This window comes from Megalops cyprinoides, chromosome 19 (genome assembly GCF_013368585.1).
Source record: "Megalops cyprinoides isolate fMegCyp1 chromosome 19, fMegCyp1.pri, whole genome shotgun sequence".
Lineage (NCBI taxonomy): Eukaryota > Metazoa > Chordata > Actinopteri > Elopiformes > Megalopidae > Megalops > Megalops cyprinoides.
The window spans coordinates 14,236,305-14,250,088 of NC_050601.1; the positions used below are offsets into that span (position 1 = coordinate 14,236,305).

The 13,784-nt window shown below is 44.4% G+C and overlaps 1 protein-coding gene across 2 annotated transcripts; it reads right to left on the reverse strand.

The window, feature by feature from the left end:
* Positions 1-378: 378 nt before the first annotated feature.
* Positions 379-13,295, reverse strand: LOC118794463 (zinc finger protein 281-like). Of its 2 annotated transcripts, none has more exons than XM_036552717.1 (7): positions 12,966-13,295; positions 8,875-9,279; positions 5,396-5,500; positions 4,738-4,861; positions 3,950-4,033; positions 3,503-3,621; positions 379-3,237 (listed from the first exon to the last, which is right to left on the reverse strand). In XM_036552717.1, the coding sequence occupies exons 1-7, from the start codon at positions 13,194-13,196 to the stop codon at positions 1,627-1,629; spliced, it is 2,679 nt and encodes an 892-aa protein (XP_036408610.1). In that variant the 5' UTR covers positions 13,197-13,295; the 3' UTR covers positions 379-1,626. The 2 variants fall into 2 exon arrangements, with proteins under 2 accessions (XP_036408610.1, XP_036408611.1); XM_036552718.1 differs by having other exon boundaries at positions 13,011-13,046.
* Between the last annotated feature and the right edge of the window lie 489 nt (positions 13,296-13,784).

The following is a 13,784-nucleotide window of genomic DNA, read 5'->3' on the forward strand; positions in this document are numbered from 1 at the left end:
TTTTTTCCTCAATGTAAAGGGGGAAAAGGAAAAAGAATGATATTTGCATCATGGGGAGTCAAAGCTTTAAGTTAAACATGAAATAAAACAGACAAATGGGCACTCAGCTCTTCATTGTCTCCTACTTGTTTGAACTGTTATACTTTACAAAGAGGTCCTCGTTCCCCATTCAACCTGTCCTACATCTGGTAACATCCAGGTGACGATACAAAAAACACCTCCCCAACCCCTCCCACCCAGACCATCTATCCCAACCCAGACTGCCTCTTAGTGGGCCATTCCAAATTAAGAATCCCTTCCCTAAATCCCACCCTCACCCCCACCCCCACCCACGCCAACCCCCACCCCACACGCCCCCGACACACACCAATCGCCTGACACATTATCCTTAACCAACATCTGTTTAAAAAGCAAGTCAGTTCTTCTCTTTAGTTTCATCCACTGTCTGACTGGGTCATTTGTTCAATGGAAAATGGGGAAAAAAGTGCTCACTGGATTCTTTAAGATAGTATGAAGGAGGAGGACGAGGGGTGGGAGGTTGTTGTAGAAGAAAAGAAGGCTGGCCATCGGTACATGCCAGCCTCCCAAGCACTGGCTGGGAATGACGATCAGCCATGCGTATCAGTGGATCTACATTGCCGCTACAAGTGGCGCAAGGATATTTGTGTCAAAGGGGTGCTGGGGCGGCAGAAAAACCAGACCGTCCATTTTTGGGTAAGGGAGCCTCTCAAGCGCCCCTTCCCTGTCCACGATGCACCGCACGCCACTGTCACAATTCCATACAAGCTGAGCTACTGTGTGTCTACACTCAACCCAGTATCAGACTGGCTTGGGCATGTTTTTTCCTCCAAAAAATCTGACCACATGACCCTCCTTTCACACTCCCTTCTTTCTCATGTTGCAGTCCCCCAGAACAATTCATTCTGTTATATATATATCTTTATAAATATATATGGCCCTTATTGAAAGAAACATGAGTGTTTCACATTGACAAAAAAGTACCATAATCTCTATATAGCTAAGTGGAAAGTGTTTTCAGTGTAACCGAACAGGCAGCAGTTTTATTATTCGTTGCACTCGATTCTAAAGGAATAAAAAAAAACAAAGCCTCTTCTTTGTAATTGCAAACTTACACCTCTAAAAAGAGTGCTCTTGCTGCATCTCATAATAAAATTCTCCTTATTACACTTTTTCCTGAGTTATACTTTAAATCCTTGTAACAGACAATATCTTTTTTTGCTATTTCAACTCTGGGCTATTCCCTGCCATTACCTTTTATCATTATTAATTTTACAATTGTAAAGTTGATTGCTAAAACACATAGGTTCATGGGGAAAAAATCAAGCCAGTCCTTTGCTACCCTCTATTTTTGCTTAAAAAGTACTTTTAATCTATCATTTAACGATCAGACCTAATTTTACACTAATATGAATAAAACCAACTAAATACTGATAAAAAAAGAAACCAAAAAATTGCATTAGAAGGAGGCCATGCAGACCTTTCCTGGTAGGATTTCATATAAACATTATAATGGCAGTGTAATAATTAAAACATAACCTTATTAAAAAAATAATAATAACATAAGAAAACCAAACAAACCTCCAACTAGGTCTACCACCTCGGACCTTACCTGTAGCTTTGGCTTGTTGGGGTCTTGGATCCTGAACTAACTGGCTCATTGACATCAGCTAACAAACTAGTATACCCTGAGAATTCTGACACGGGAGTCCTTACTCGGTGGTCAACCTCTCCACTAGAGTCAGTGCTGAATGTCAGCGGGACTCGACTGCCCGACTTGAACTGGGACCCAAAGGCCTGAGCAAAGTTCTCGATCTGGTAGGAGGACCGAATGTCCACGCCCTTGGAGGAGTCCATCGGGGTCAGTTCCTGTGAGGGCAGCTGGTAGCCAGAGCTGCTCTTGGGCCGCGGGTCCTTCTGGCCGGCCAGCTCCTGAGGCGCGATCTGGTAGGCGGAGGGGGAGTGCTGCTTCTCGATCTGGTCGGTGAGCTCCTGAGAGGGTGTCAGCTGCTGGTGAGTGGGCTCCAGGCTGCTCAGGTGGAAGCTGGGCTGGGAGGAGCCCACCAGCATCCCGAAGTGGGACTTTGGCAAGGAGTTGGGCAGGGCTGAGGTAACAGACTGGCTGAAGCCGCACTCCAGGGGGGACGTAGTGTAGACGTGCTTGTCGGAGAAGAGGGGGCTGCCGCCGGGGTGCGTGCTGCCGGACGGCAGGGGCGGGAAGGGCCCGCTCGGGCCCAGGGGGAAGCTGCTGCTGTGGCTGGTGCGCTCCAGGGCCTGCAGGAGGAAGCGCGAGTACTCGTGCATGATGACCGCCTTGTCGCCCGATGGGTTGGGAGCGTCCTCCTCCTGGCCCAGCTCGGCGGCGTCGGCGGGCGGGTGGAGGTCCACGTGCTGGTCGCTGATGTCGAAGGGGACGTCGTGCGAGCCGTCGGGCTTCTGGGTGTAGTGGTCGAGCAGGCTCTGCAGCACCTCGTCGGGGATGCCCGACTTGTCGTGCTTGATGTCCACGCTCATGGGCGACGAGTCGAGCAGGTTGAGGGGCGCCTCGCTGTCCATCACGCCCGACACCACGCCCTGGATGACCGTCTGCTGTGAGGACAGGTGGCCCACGCCCACCTCGTAGTCAGAGGCGCTGTTGGCTGCGTGCAGGTACCGCCGCTTCTTCAGGAACTGCATGGCGTCATCGTAGTTGCTGCTGCTGGTGGGGCCCTGCTTGGCACTGGAGCCCTGCAAGAGCCCCATACTGTCTATGCCTGAGCCCCCCGCCAGGTCCATGGAGCCCGGCTTCTCAGGCAGCAGCTTCTGGCCGTGGAGGCCGTCGGAGGCCTCCCCGAGGGAGAGGGAGCCCTTGTCCAGGCCCTTGCGGTTGACCTTCTTGAAGACCAGCTTGGGTGTGCGGCCTTGTTGGCTCTGCATGCTGGGGCCGGAAAGGCCGCTGCTGGAGGCCGCGCCTGGGTTCACCCCATAGTTCTGCAGGCCGAGGCCTCCCGCCACCTGCGCCTCACTGGCTTTCTTCTTCTTGCGTTCGCCGCCCTCCCCAGAGTTTTTGGATTTGCCCCTCTTGCGGCCAGAAGCACTTGCATTTCCCTGAGTGATTGCGTAGCTGCTCTGTCCCATTTCGCCGTTACCCTGGTCTGACGATCCAGGATCCAACCCTTTCTTTATGGCTTCTCCACAGGTTCTTTTGTGCTTCAGCAATCGGTCTGTCCTTGAAAAATACTGTGGAGAGGAAGTTGGATTCAATGCACAGTCATAAAAGTATAATTGGCCTGCACAGTGTCAGTCTATAAAGTGACAAAATGATAGTGTCCATTTGGAAATAATGAGATTTAGCTACATGGATTAACGTGCTTAAATTTCACCATGGGAAAATATCCAACGTACATCCACAAGCAATAGTGAAGGCAACTAATGATCACGTGGTTGAGGCAACCACATTAGAGGTTGCTTACATGGTGAGGGAATCAATACACCGCTGACTCACCTGTTGGCAGGTGTCACATTTGTATGGCTTTTCTCCACTGTGGGTCCTCTTGTGCCTCTCCATGTGATACTTCTGAATGAACCGCATGTTACACTGGTCACAGCTGAAGGGCTTTTCACCTACGACAGAACACTGCAGTCATCCACAGACACCGAACCTCACTGCCTCACTCACCACAACCACAACTGGAGTAAGTATTTTCACTTAGTTTTGGATCATCATAAAATTATACCATTAAGCTGGTAATAGGAAGGTTTAACATTCATTAAAATGGTGTCGTACTGTAGTGACTAGTGATCTCTACTATGCCCTACTCTATTAGAAACTATGCAACACACTCAAAAACACCCAGACACACCAGACCCATAACTGTAGATCACCCAGCTGTAATTGAGGTTGGGCTGTCATGTCCAAGCCTCAGGTTCAGAGTTTACCCCCAGGACTCACCGCTGTGTATCTTCTCATGCCGCTGCAGAAGGTACTTCTGGATGAAGCTCATGTTACACTGGCTGCACCTGAAAGGCCTCTCTCCTGAAGCAGACAGGACAGAGCACACTGCCATCAGCACACCCCATCAATCACAACCACGCCAACCCAACACCATACAATGCACCATACAACAGTGGCTTCTTCTGGAAACCTTGGCCTTTTCCATGATAACCTCTCTTACCATTCTAGTATTTCACGTATCTGGACAAGCATGACAAGAAGGTAGCATCAATGTCTACTATGTTCCTCCAATCAGGTGTTTTGGACACTTAAATTTCCAAAGATTTTTAACTTTTCAGGATTCAAAAGACTGCAAAATATTGCTATTACAAACTACAGTTAAAGAGCTTCTAAAGGTTTGGTTTAAGCAAACTTTCCGTAGCAACTGCTAAGGCAATCAATTTAACTGGTATTTTTAAATGTACAATACCTGCTGCAGTGCAAGACATGGCATTGTCTGTTTGTGACCTTTTAAGACTGTATGCAACATCCTTGTTCCACATAGATAAACAAAGTTGTGCAAATGCAAGTTTTAATCACTTCCAGTTACAGCTGGTTTAAGGACCGTAAAATAACAGCACTTAATTCAGTGGCTGAAGACCTTGGCAACTTTAGTCAATTGTCCTGTTTTACAGGGCACAACACCTCGAATGTTGTGCATTAATGAAAACTCCTGCATCATATGCAATTGCTTGTTTTTAACCAATCTCAGGAGGAGGAGACAGGAAGCAGACGAGCTGCCATACCTGTGTGGATGAGCACGTGTCTGCGCAGGTGGTAGGAGCTGCGGAAGGCTGCGTTGCAGTGCTCGCAGATGTGTGGCTTGGAGCCAGGGGACAGGCTCCCCGCATCACCGTCCAGCATCATTGACTGTACACGACATGAGAGGGGTGCCGGCCGGGGGTCAGCCTTTACAATCTTCCCCATTCTTCAACAACAATGACTACACAGCCGTGCCCCTGCCCCTCCCAGACCCCTTTCCCATCATGCAAGAGTCTCCTTAAACAATGGCACCCACATCCCATTGTCCAGTCATTTGTCTCAGTCACTTCTGCTACTGGCTGTGGGAGTGCAGTTTGAATCTAGGTCAAGTTTTGGAGTAAATGTACTGCAGAGTATGCAGTATATCGTCTCTTTTCCACTTCAAATGAAACTACAGTTATCACATATTCTTATGCTCAGTTAGTATACCGCTTATTTCCCAATTCCAGAAGACTGAAAAATTTAAATGACTGATCTCTCCCCATCAATTTAAGATTCAAAACAAGTATTATGGAAAAAAGAACAACGCCTAAAACACTAAATCATAGTTATATAAACAACAATGACAAAAATACTCTGATGATCACCACAGGAAGTGGTACTCATCACCAATGGTTCCACTCGTGAAGATGTCGCCTGTACCTTTGAGGAGTCCCCGCGTTTCCTCCGGGGCTTCCCCTCCTGTCCGTCACCGTTTGACCTCCGCCCTCTTTTCCCCGAAGACTCTTTTACTAATCTCCCCGACAGCTGCAAGGATGACAAAGAGAGGAAAAATGAGCACTTGGCGGAGGACTGAGGAAAACCCAAATATGGGCAACAATGGAGTCTGCGCGTCTAATTGAATGTCTGACAGCTGAAGTAGAGGCACAGCAATAAAGTGATATTTACGGTCAACCTTCATCCTCATTCAGAGGTCATGACTGCCTTTACGAGAGGACCACAGCATTCTGACCAGTTTACAGGGCACGGATTGAGTGTGGCTACAGAACAGAGTAACAGACCAAATCAATATGGACCTAATTTTTGTAATTGACATGTCAAATTCAACATAAAGTACGTAAATATTTTGGACAATCTCTTCCCATGGACAAAGAGAGAAAGTAACTTGCTCTGATCAAACTAACAAAGAAACAAAGCTCCCGAGGCCTCTTCAAGTCAATTGACCTACTCATTCAGAACCATTCATTACAAAGGCTCAAGGGCAAGCATTTCTGCATCACATTCTCACTACAGAGGCCATATAATATTTTTGACTACAAGTACTGCCTTGAAACCACTGTTTTAAAATTGCAGTAAAAAAAACAGTGGTTAAGCAGCCATTTCACACAACTAAGTTTAACAAATTTCACATTTGCTCTGCAAGCAAAATAATGAGAAGGAGACTAGGACTGGGCCTTGGGACAGAATGGACCAGGACAGCATGAAGATGGCCATCTGACCTTATGTCTAAGAAGTCAACAGTTTGCCAGACACAATCCTTGTAAAATATATTTTAAGAAACTTTTGTTTCATGAGTATGACAAATGTTAGAAAGTTTTACGACCCATCTGTGAACTAATTCAAAGCTGCAAACCATGCACAGCACATCTGCAAATGTGGTTTTAGTGCAATCTCAGAAACAAAGGATTATGGGACTTTTCAGAAACTAGTTTCTCTCCCGCAGAAGGAAGCTGCCTGTTTTTCTATTCAAAACATTTTAAGCAAGGCTATCCATTTTTAAAGATGTTTTATGTGGTGGTGTTATTTAACCTAAAAGAATAAACTCATTAGATAGACTTTTATTAGTATTAAGAAATCCTGACATTAATATGTGGCAGTAATTAATATTAAGTGGGTAAAAAATCTGGGATAAAAACTGGATCAAATGAAATCATCATATGAAGCAATGCCATTATGAACAGCTAATAATTAGTATAATCATTTTTATAAACTGACACGTGTAATTTCAGCTGCCACCGCAGACACATTGACCTTTGGAGATCACCATTAACCACTCATAGTTCAGTATTCTTTTATGTCTGAAAGAAATCAAATGTCCTAGGGACAGAGTGCTTGCAAGCGATTGCTGATCAGCAGTGATTCTGACCTCTTCTGCATACAATTCATTATTTCTTTAGCTCAGCCCACATCTCGCATGATGTCAGAGTGCTGTACCAGTCCTTAAGCCATACACAAAACTGCACACACTGAAACAGCAGCCATGAAATACATGTGAAGCAAATCTAGCCACATCAAGCACTGGTCCCCTGGTTAAGTAGAGACCTAACAAAATGAAAAAACTGTATACAGGATAAAGCCTAGGTAATATAGGTTCACCATAAAACAAAACTGTCTGGAACTTTGGTGTGTTCTGCTAAAAGGCTTCTCTACAGGGGTCAGCTTCAAATATTACATTTGTATGGACACCAAACAAAAAGGAAGGAAAAAGAAATGAAGTCCTTTGTTTTCATACAGATGGACCTCGTTAAGGAAAATATCAGTTGGGCCAAACTGCCAACCACACAGCTCAATTACACAGGTGTGATCCGTCTCCGAGCTTTTCCAGCAGATCCCGTTACATAAACTATTTCAAAACAGAATGATGAAAGCACTGATGATTATTTCAAGCTTTTTATACGCCTGCCAAGTTTTCTTGATCGTGGCCTGCCTATTGTCAGACAGAGATCTGTGGGCTGCCAGTTGGGTGCAAGTTGCTGCAAGATGTTGAGTAGATAAACTAGAAACTGCAGAGTCTTGCCAGGCTTCATTTGTGCTGACAGAGGCACGATGACATCATGCTCTCCTAGGGAGAGATTTGGATTTCTTAGGCCCTGAATGGATTTACGCCAGTTATTCCTGTGGAAGAGTCACACTACCCCTATATATCACCACACATTTGGTCCGGTCCTTTTTAGTCTTTACAAGCCCCAAGCTCTCCTAGTCCAGTCTATGATACACAGAGGGTATTTCCAGCCGGTGGCCTTGTACCAAGTACACTGCAGCAATACGACGCTAAAATAACGTTGAACGTCCAGCTAATATTAAACTCGGTGCGTCCTCGGTTACATGTTTTTTTTAAACACCTTAAACTTGATCTGCCAGCTTCTCAGGGGGATCAGACTGACATTTCTACAAGAATCAAGACAACCTCAACGCTAGTAGGCTTGTTGATACTTAGTTACACGCTGTGCTGTGGCTATCCTGTGGAAACACAAAGGGCAGCTAGGGTCGTACTGTAAAAAATGGCTGGACCTTCCTATCGATGTTTAAAGATGGCATATGTACGATTTTCACCTATACTATGATTTTTTTTTTCCACCCAACACAATGTAGACTTTTGGGGGAAAAACGTTCATTGCTAAACAGACAAAAAAATAAGCGTTCTAGCCACCACCCAAAACTCAGACGCTCATACGGAAATCAGGAGTGAATGGTGTGGAGCACAGTAAACTGCAAGATTCAACTGCCAGCAGCAAGATAATCTTTTGCTGGTTTTCAAAAATTATTCCATGGTTTACAGTAACCAATTGACCAAGAGACAGTCTTCTTCAGTTTAAAGGGTCATATTAGCAGCCCTTTCCAGCATTTCTAAATGCTCCTCCTTCTTACACCTGGGATTCTCTGTTTACCATATTTCCTGTCTGTTTTTATAGTGAAGACACAGAAAAGACAAGATGGTGCAGGAAAGTGATTACACCAGTGTACAATTTTAGGTTGAAATGTTCCCATTCCTTAAAGACGATGGCATCACTCATTGAACTATGCAAGAGGGCAGAAATTCTACCAATAGCCCCTTAACAGATCTTATCAGACATGTTCAATAAAAACTGAGATTAACTGAGAAAAACTGAGCTGCAGTTTAACTTATTTGGAAACACTAAGCAAGCAATTTAGTTGAACAGAGGCACAATGCTGACTTGGATAAACTAAGTCGTTGCCTCCTTCAAAGAGAAACGTTCTCCTTGCAGGTCCCAGTTTTGAGAATAATCTCTCAAAACCAGGACGAAACCGGCCATGAGCTCAATATGAAAGTAGCAGTATAATTTGTTGTAGTCGAACCACAAAAACACAGCGGCACACAAGAGGCACCAGCCACCCTCACCCTCACCCTTACCGCCCCCCCAAGCCTACAGAGGTCTTACATTGCCAAGGCTGAACTCGTGCACCAGCAGGTTCTGGTGGTGGTTGCCGAGCGACACCTCCAGCAGGTCGGCGCTCTTCCCCACGCCGCTGGGGTACAGGGGCAGGCGGTAGTCGTGCTCCGTCATCTCCTGCTTGATGCCCATGCTGTGGACGTAGTCGCCGCTGCAGTCGGGCGAGTCGCGCTCCTTCTTCAGCACCATCTCCTGCGGCGGCAGGTCCTGCATGACCGACTGCGCCGCGATGCGCGTGAAGCTGGTGACCGGCGGCAGGTGGCTGAACATGATCATGCCCGGCGCAAAGTTGGGCTCCATGCCCCCGTTGCGCAGGAACTCGTTGCCTAGCTTGTCTTGGATAATACTCATGGCGATCCTCGGGAAAGTTAACTGGAGCCAACCGGAAATGCCCTGTGGGGAAGGGAGAGAAACACATGCAGGACCATGAAGGGCACCTGGGATGGTTCTATGAGAATATTAAACCCATCCAGTTATCAACCTTGTGAGGGCCAATGACATGGCATATGCTCAGTACATCCACCTGAACACTTCATTTTCAAGTATTTAAGGTTCAATACCTACATGCATTACATGATAAGTAGGATAAACCACAGAATACGGAATCCTGACCTATCACATCTACCTTCACAGGTCAAATGGGTTCACCCACTGTGCATGCAAAAGCACCTCCTCTCCTAACACTTCTAACAACTCTCGAACACAATTCGATCTCCGCACACCTTCTGCCTCGCACTTCTTTCTCCTGTCACTACTTGTTTGTCTCCTCTGCCTGTCTATCCTTGTGTTTTCACCTCGTCTACCTTTGTTTTCTACTTTTCTTGACTTATTTAGCTGAGTTTAGTTGTTTAGGTTGCAATTAAAGCTTTCTCCAAGGTCTCCTACACTACTGTAGCTTGCTTGCTGTTCCTCACTTGTAAGTCACTTTGGATAAAAGCGTCTGCCAAATGACCTAAATGTAAATGTAAATGTAAAAAAACAAAACTGACGCTCCAGAGCAGTAGTTCATTTGTATATTCCTTTGATTGTTGTAATATATGTCTTTGTCAAAAATGAAAGTAAACAATCTGTCCATTAGACCTAATCTTCTTGTCACTTCCTTGTCCTGAAACCCCCTTTCAAAATACAGCATCAATGATATCCCACATTGTGCTTCGCATCTCCAGTGGTATGAAGGATCCGAATATTCAGGATTCTAGTTGCAGTATCTGAATACAACAGATCCTGTATTGACCGTACAGGTCTTGATGAGAGTCCGGCTGGGACTAAACAGCACGATGTAAATTGGCAAATCAGTGAGCAGGCTGCACCTAGGTAAGACTAAACAAGCATTTTGTGTGTGGGGTTATCACAGGACACCAAAATGAGGCTAAATCCAGCATCACTACTTCTTTATCTTGCCAGGTCACCAAAGATCAGAGACTGCTTAAGCTAGTTAAACAATAAAGCTCTTACTCTGCAGAGCCTATGCATCAGCACACCCACACACCCGACAGACACAACCAGTAACGGTATTATAGAGGAATAAAAAACGCCAGCTCCTTTAACGGTGTTAAGGTGAAACTAACAAATGAACACAAGACAGTCTACTCTTGGACTGGCATTAGTACTGAAACGACAGACAACGTATTGCCTGTGTGGACCTTTCCCTTACAGCCATACCTGGTAGTTTGAGAGCCCAGCGTGCGAATGCAATTCACAAGATTACCTTCTCAATCTCAAACAGATACTTTCATTTCGCAAATGAACCGTCCCATTCCCCCCAACAGGGACATTTTAGCAGACATTTCAAAATGGAACAATCAACCATGGCTTGCGAGGCTATGTTTAAGCACGCTCGCTGATGTGCGTCTTCGTCCGCCCCCCCCCCCCCCAGTTGTACACAAGGGCCTTCACTGTTTTTCTTCCACTGATGAGGTTTACGGGAGAGGTAATATCAGGTGTTCCACTTAGGTAACTGTGTCATTTGTTCTGCTGAAACTGATTCAAAGGAAAGGAACTTAAACCATTCAATTCACTTTTTCCAACCAATGGAAAGGAAACATTTTTTCAGTGCATCTCAGAAACAGTGCATGCCATCTTTGTACTGTGGAGCACAAGTAAATGTAATTCCGATGTAAATCTTAGGATAAACACGCATTTCTATTAAACGGACTGTGTGTGAAAAAAGGAAAAACTGCAATATGTCTGGGCCACACTTATCTATTACATTATTTGCTTTTGGTCTGCTATGTTATCCCCATCTTCTGTGTTTAATGAACATAGGCCATTTCATTGGTTTAGACGCATTATAGCAGTCGAAACGCTAAGCAGCTGAATTATTCAACATTGCTGAGCACAGCACTGCCAGATAGTTTACATAATGCGGTTGAGAATACTGATTATTTTCCGTTGCATCTGTGACGAACTGCGGCAGTTAGGATTGATGAAATTTTAGATGGGCTTACGAATGCTGCAAATCTCTCCGGTGCCCTTGTCCGCCTCAAGAAAGCAAGGAATTAATACCTTCAGCAGGTTTCTAATGCATGAACATTTAAAAGACCCCCGTGTTAAATAATGATATCATGGTTCATTCTTTTTCCAAAATGCATGGCATCACAAGCATTTAAGTGATGTGTTATTCAATCTAGCATCGAACAACACAATATTAACGTAGCAGCGGGTTCGGGTGTCACCAGCTAGTCACAGTGTAGCCAATGTCAAAATCAATATATGCCTACTTTAGCAGTTTAAGTGTGTTAAGTAGCGTCCAAATGAATTAAATATCTACTTAGCTAACTTGCTTATGTCTGGTTAGATAACACTCACGTTGTGCTGAAGTAAAACAGTTTTATGGCTGGGTGGTTTCAGTTTGGAAACAACGAAACTAAACTCAAATTTTGGGCAATATGCCGGTCAACAAGCGTGGTCGCTAGCATAAAGAATGTAATCACTGCTTCAAGCTAAACTGATATAGTCAGCTTTTAATGGATGCTGACTGGTAATAAAAACGCATCTGTGTAATTTTGCTCAGATAAAAACATCATCAGGCCTATCTGACGGGTAGCGTTTGCTTAACTTTCAAAACCTCACTTCAGGAACAACTGTATCGTCTAGCAGCTAGCGAGTTTCCTTAACCATTTGTTTAGGGCAACGTTAATGGAATCGTCTATTAGGAAGGCGGACGGTCTTTTGTGGCGCAATGTCGAGTATGTGCAGACTAACGTTGGCCCTCTGCATCTCTTGCTAGTAAATAAAGTAGCTAATTTAGCAACCACCTTTTCAAAACTGCACAATTTGCCTAACTACATATTTCTAGCACGATGAGTGCATGAAAGCTTTTGTATGTTTGCTAACATTAGCTCCGTAGCTACTAAGCCGTTCGTGTAATAAAGCGCAGAGCCGGGTGCAGCTAGCTAGCTAATTTGTTTGCAACTGGATAAATAATCATAAAAACGAATTAAGTGCTGACTAGTTGGCTGGCCCATCTGCAAAAAAATTCTAATCCAGTCACAAAAACAAAATCCACTCATATTATACAAAACATGTGATTCAGCGTTTTTAAAGGTCACAGATTTAGCCAACTGCTCAACAAACCGTTATGGTGGTGCCCATATTAATACATCGCGTTGCATCACAAAGGGCCTAACGCTAGCTAGCCAGCTAGCGAAGCAGCTAGCTAAACCACAACACCGCTTAGTAGGCGCACATATTTTTTCAATCACGTTGGTTAGCTAGCTAGCTAGCTATCGATATAATCGGAGGATCGCAAGAGTTAAACTACTCTACGATTTATACAATTAGCTAAATAATATCAAGCTAAAAACACAGTATCGTGAAAAATGCATGTTGCTTAAAAACCAAAAAAAGAAGATGGATATTAAATAACGTTGGCAGTTATGGTACGGCTACGCAAGCAGTAACGTTAACCTCATAATAAATGGCCCATGCAACACAGCCGAACAATTGATGCTCGGCTTTAAGCACATCTATCGTTCGCTAGCTAGCTAACTAGCTAGCCAGTGCATTTCGCTTCATCGCACTACACGGTCGTTTTTGGTCTTACTTTTGCACAAAGGTTGATTTTATATTTTGCTCACCAGTACATGACCACCGCTGGCTCTCTCAGTTTGTATTTTTCTTACTCTGAGTCGTTCCTTTAAGTCTTCAAAGCCCAAACATTGTTCTCCAGCAGCTGCTGCTCTCCTCCATCTTGTCTCGGCGCGGGGAATTATGGGTCTGGCGGACGGGTCCTGCGAGGAGACAGACGAGTGCTGTGATCCGGGGCAGGGGGGGTACTGGCCGACAATGAACTGTAAGAAAGGACACATAGGTGGCCCCTCATGCCCGGGAGATTATTAATTTCTGTATTGTTATTCATCTGTAAAGTCCACTCTAGACGGGTCAGAGAAACAAATAAGCTAAGGTGCTCCTTATTTGTTCACCCATTTTCATACTTCTTATCATGGTCCATTCACTCGTTCATTAGGCTACTTACAATGTTAAAATTGTGAGCGTATGGCTGTTGCAAATATTGTTTAAAATTGTTATGGTTGTTGTTGTTAATGTATCATCATTTGAAAATAAAATGTATTATTTAATAGTGGTAATTATACAATGCATTATTTGCATATATACACAATAGCCTATTGTTGTGTGCCTGAGTCAAGACTTAGAAATAGATTAATTTTTGCAATTGATTTTGTGGAAAGTAGTTATGTCCCTTTGGACTTTGACTAAGAACAAAAATAGGATGCATGTCAATTTAAATCTCATTTAAACAATGTTGTCATTTGCAATGTTATTAACTGTATCAAATGCAACAAATATACCCCTGAAACTGTTTCATACTCATTAGTATTATAATGACCTTTTATGAATAGATGCTTGGTGTATCAGCTAATCTTTCATAACAGTGG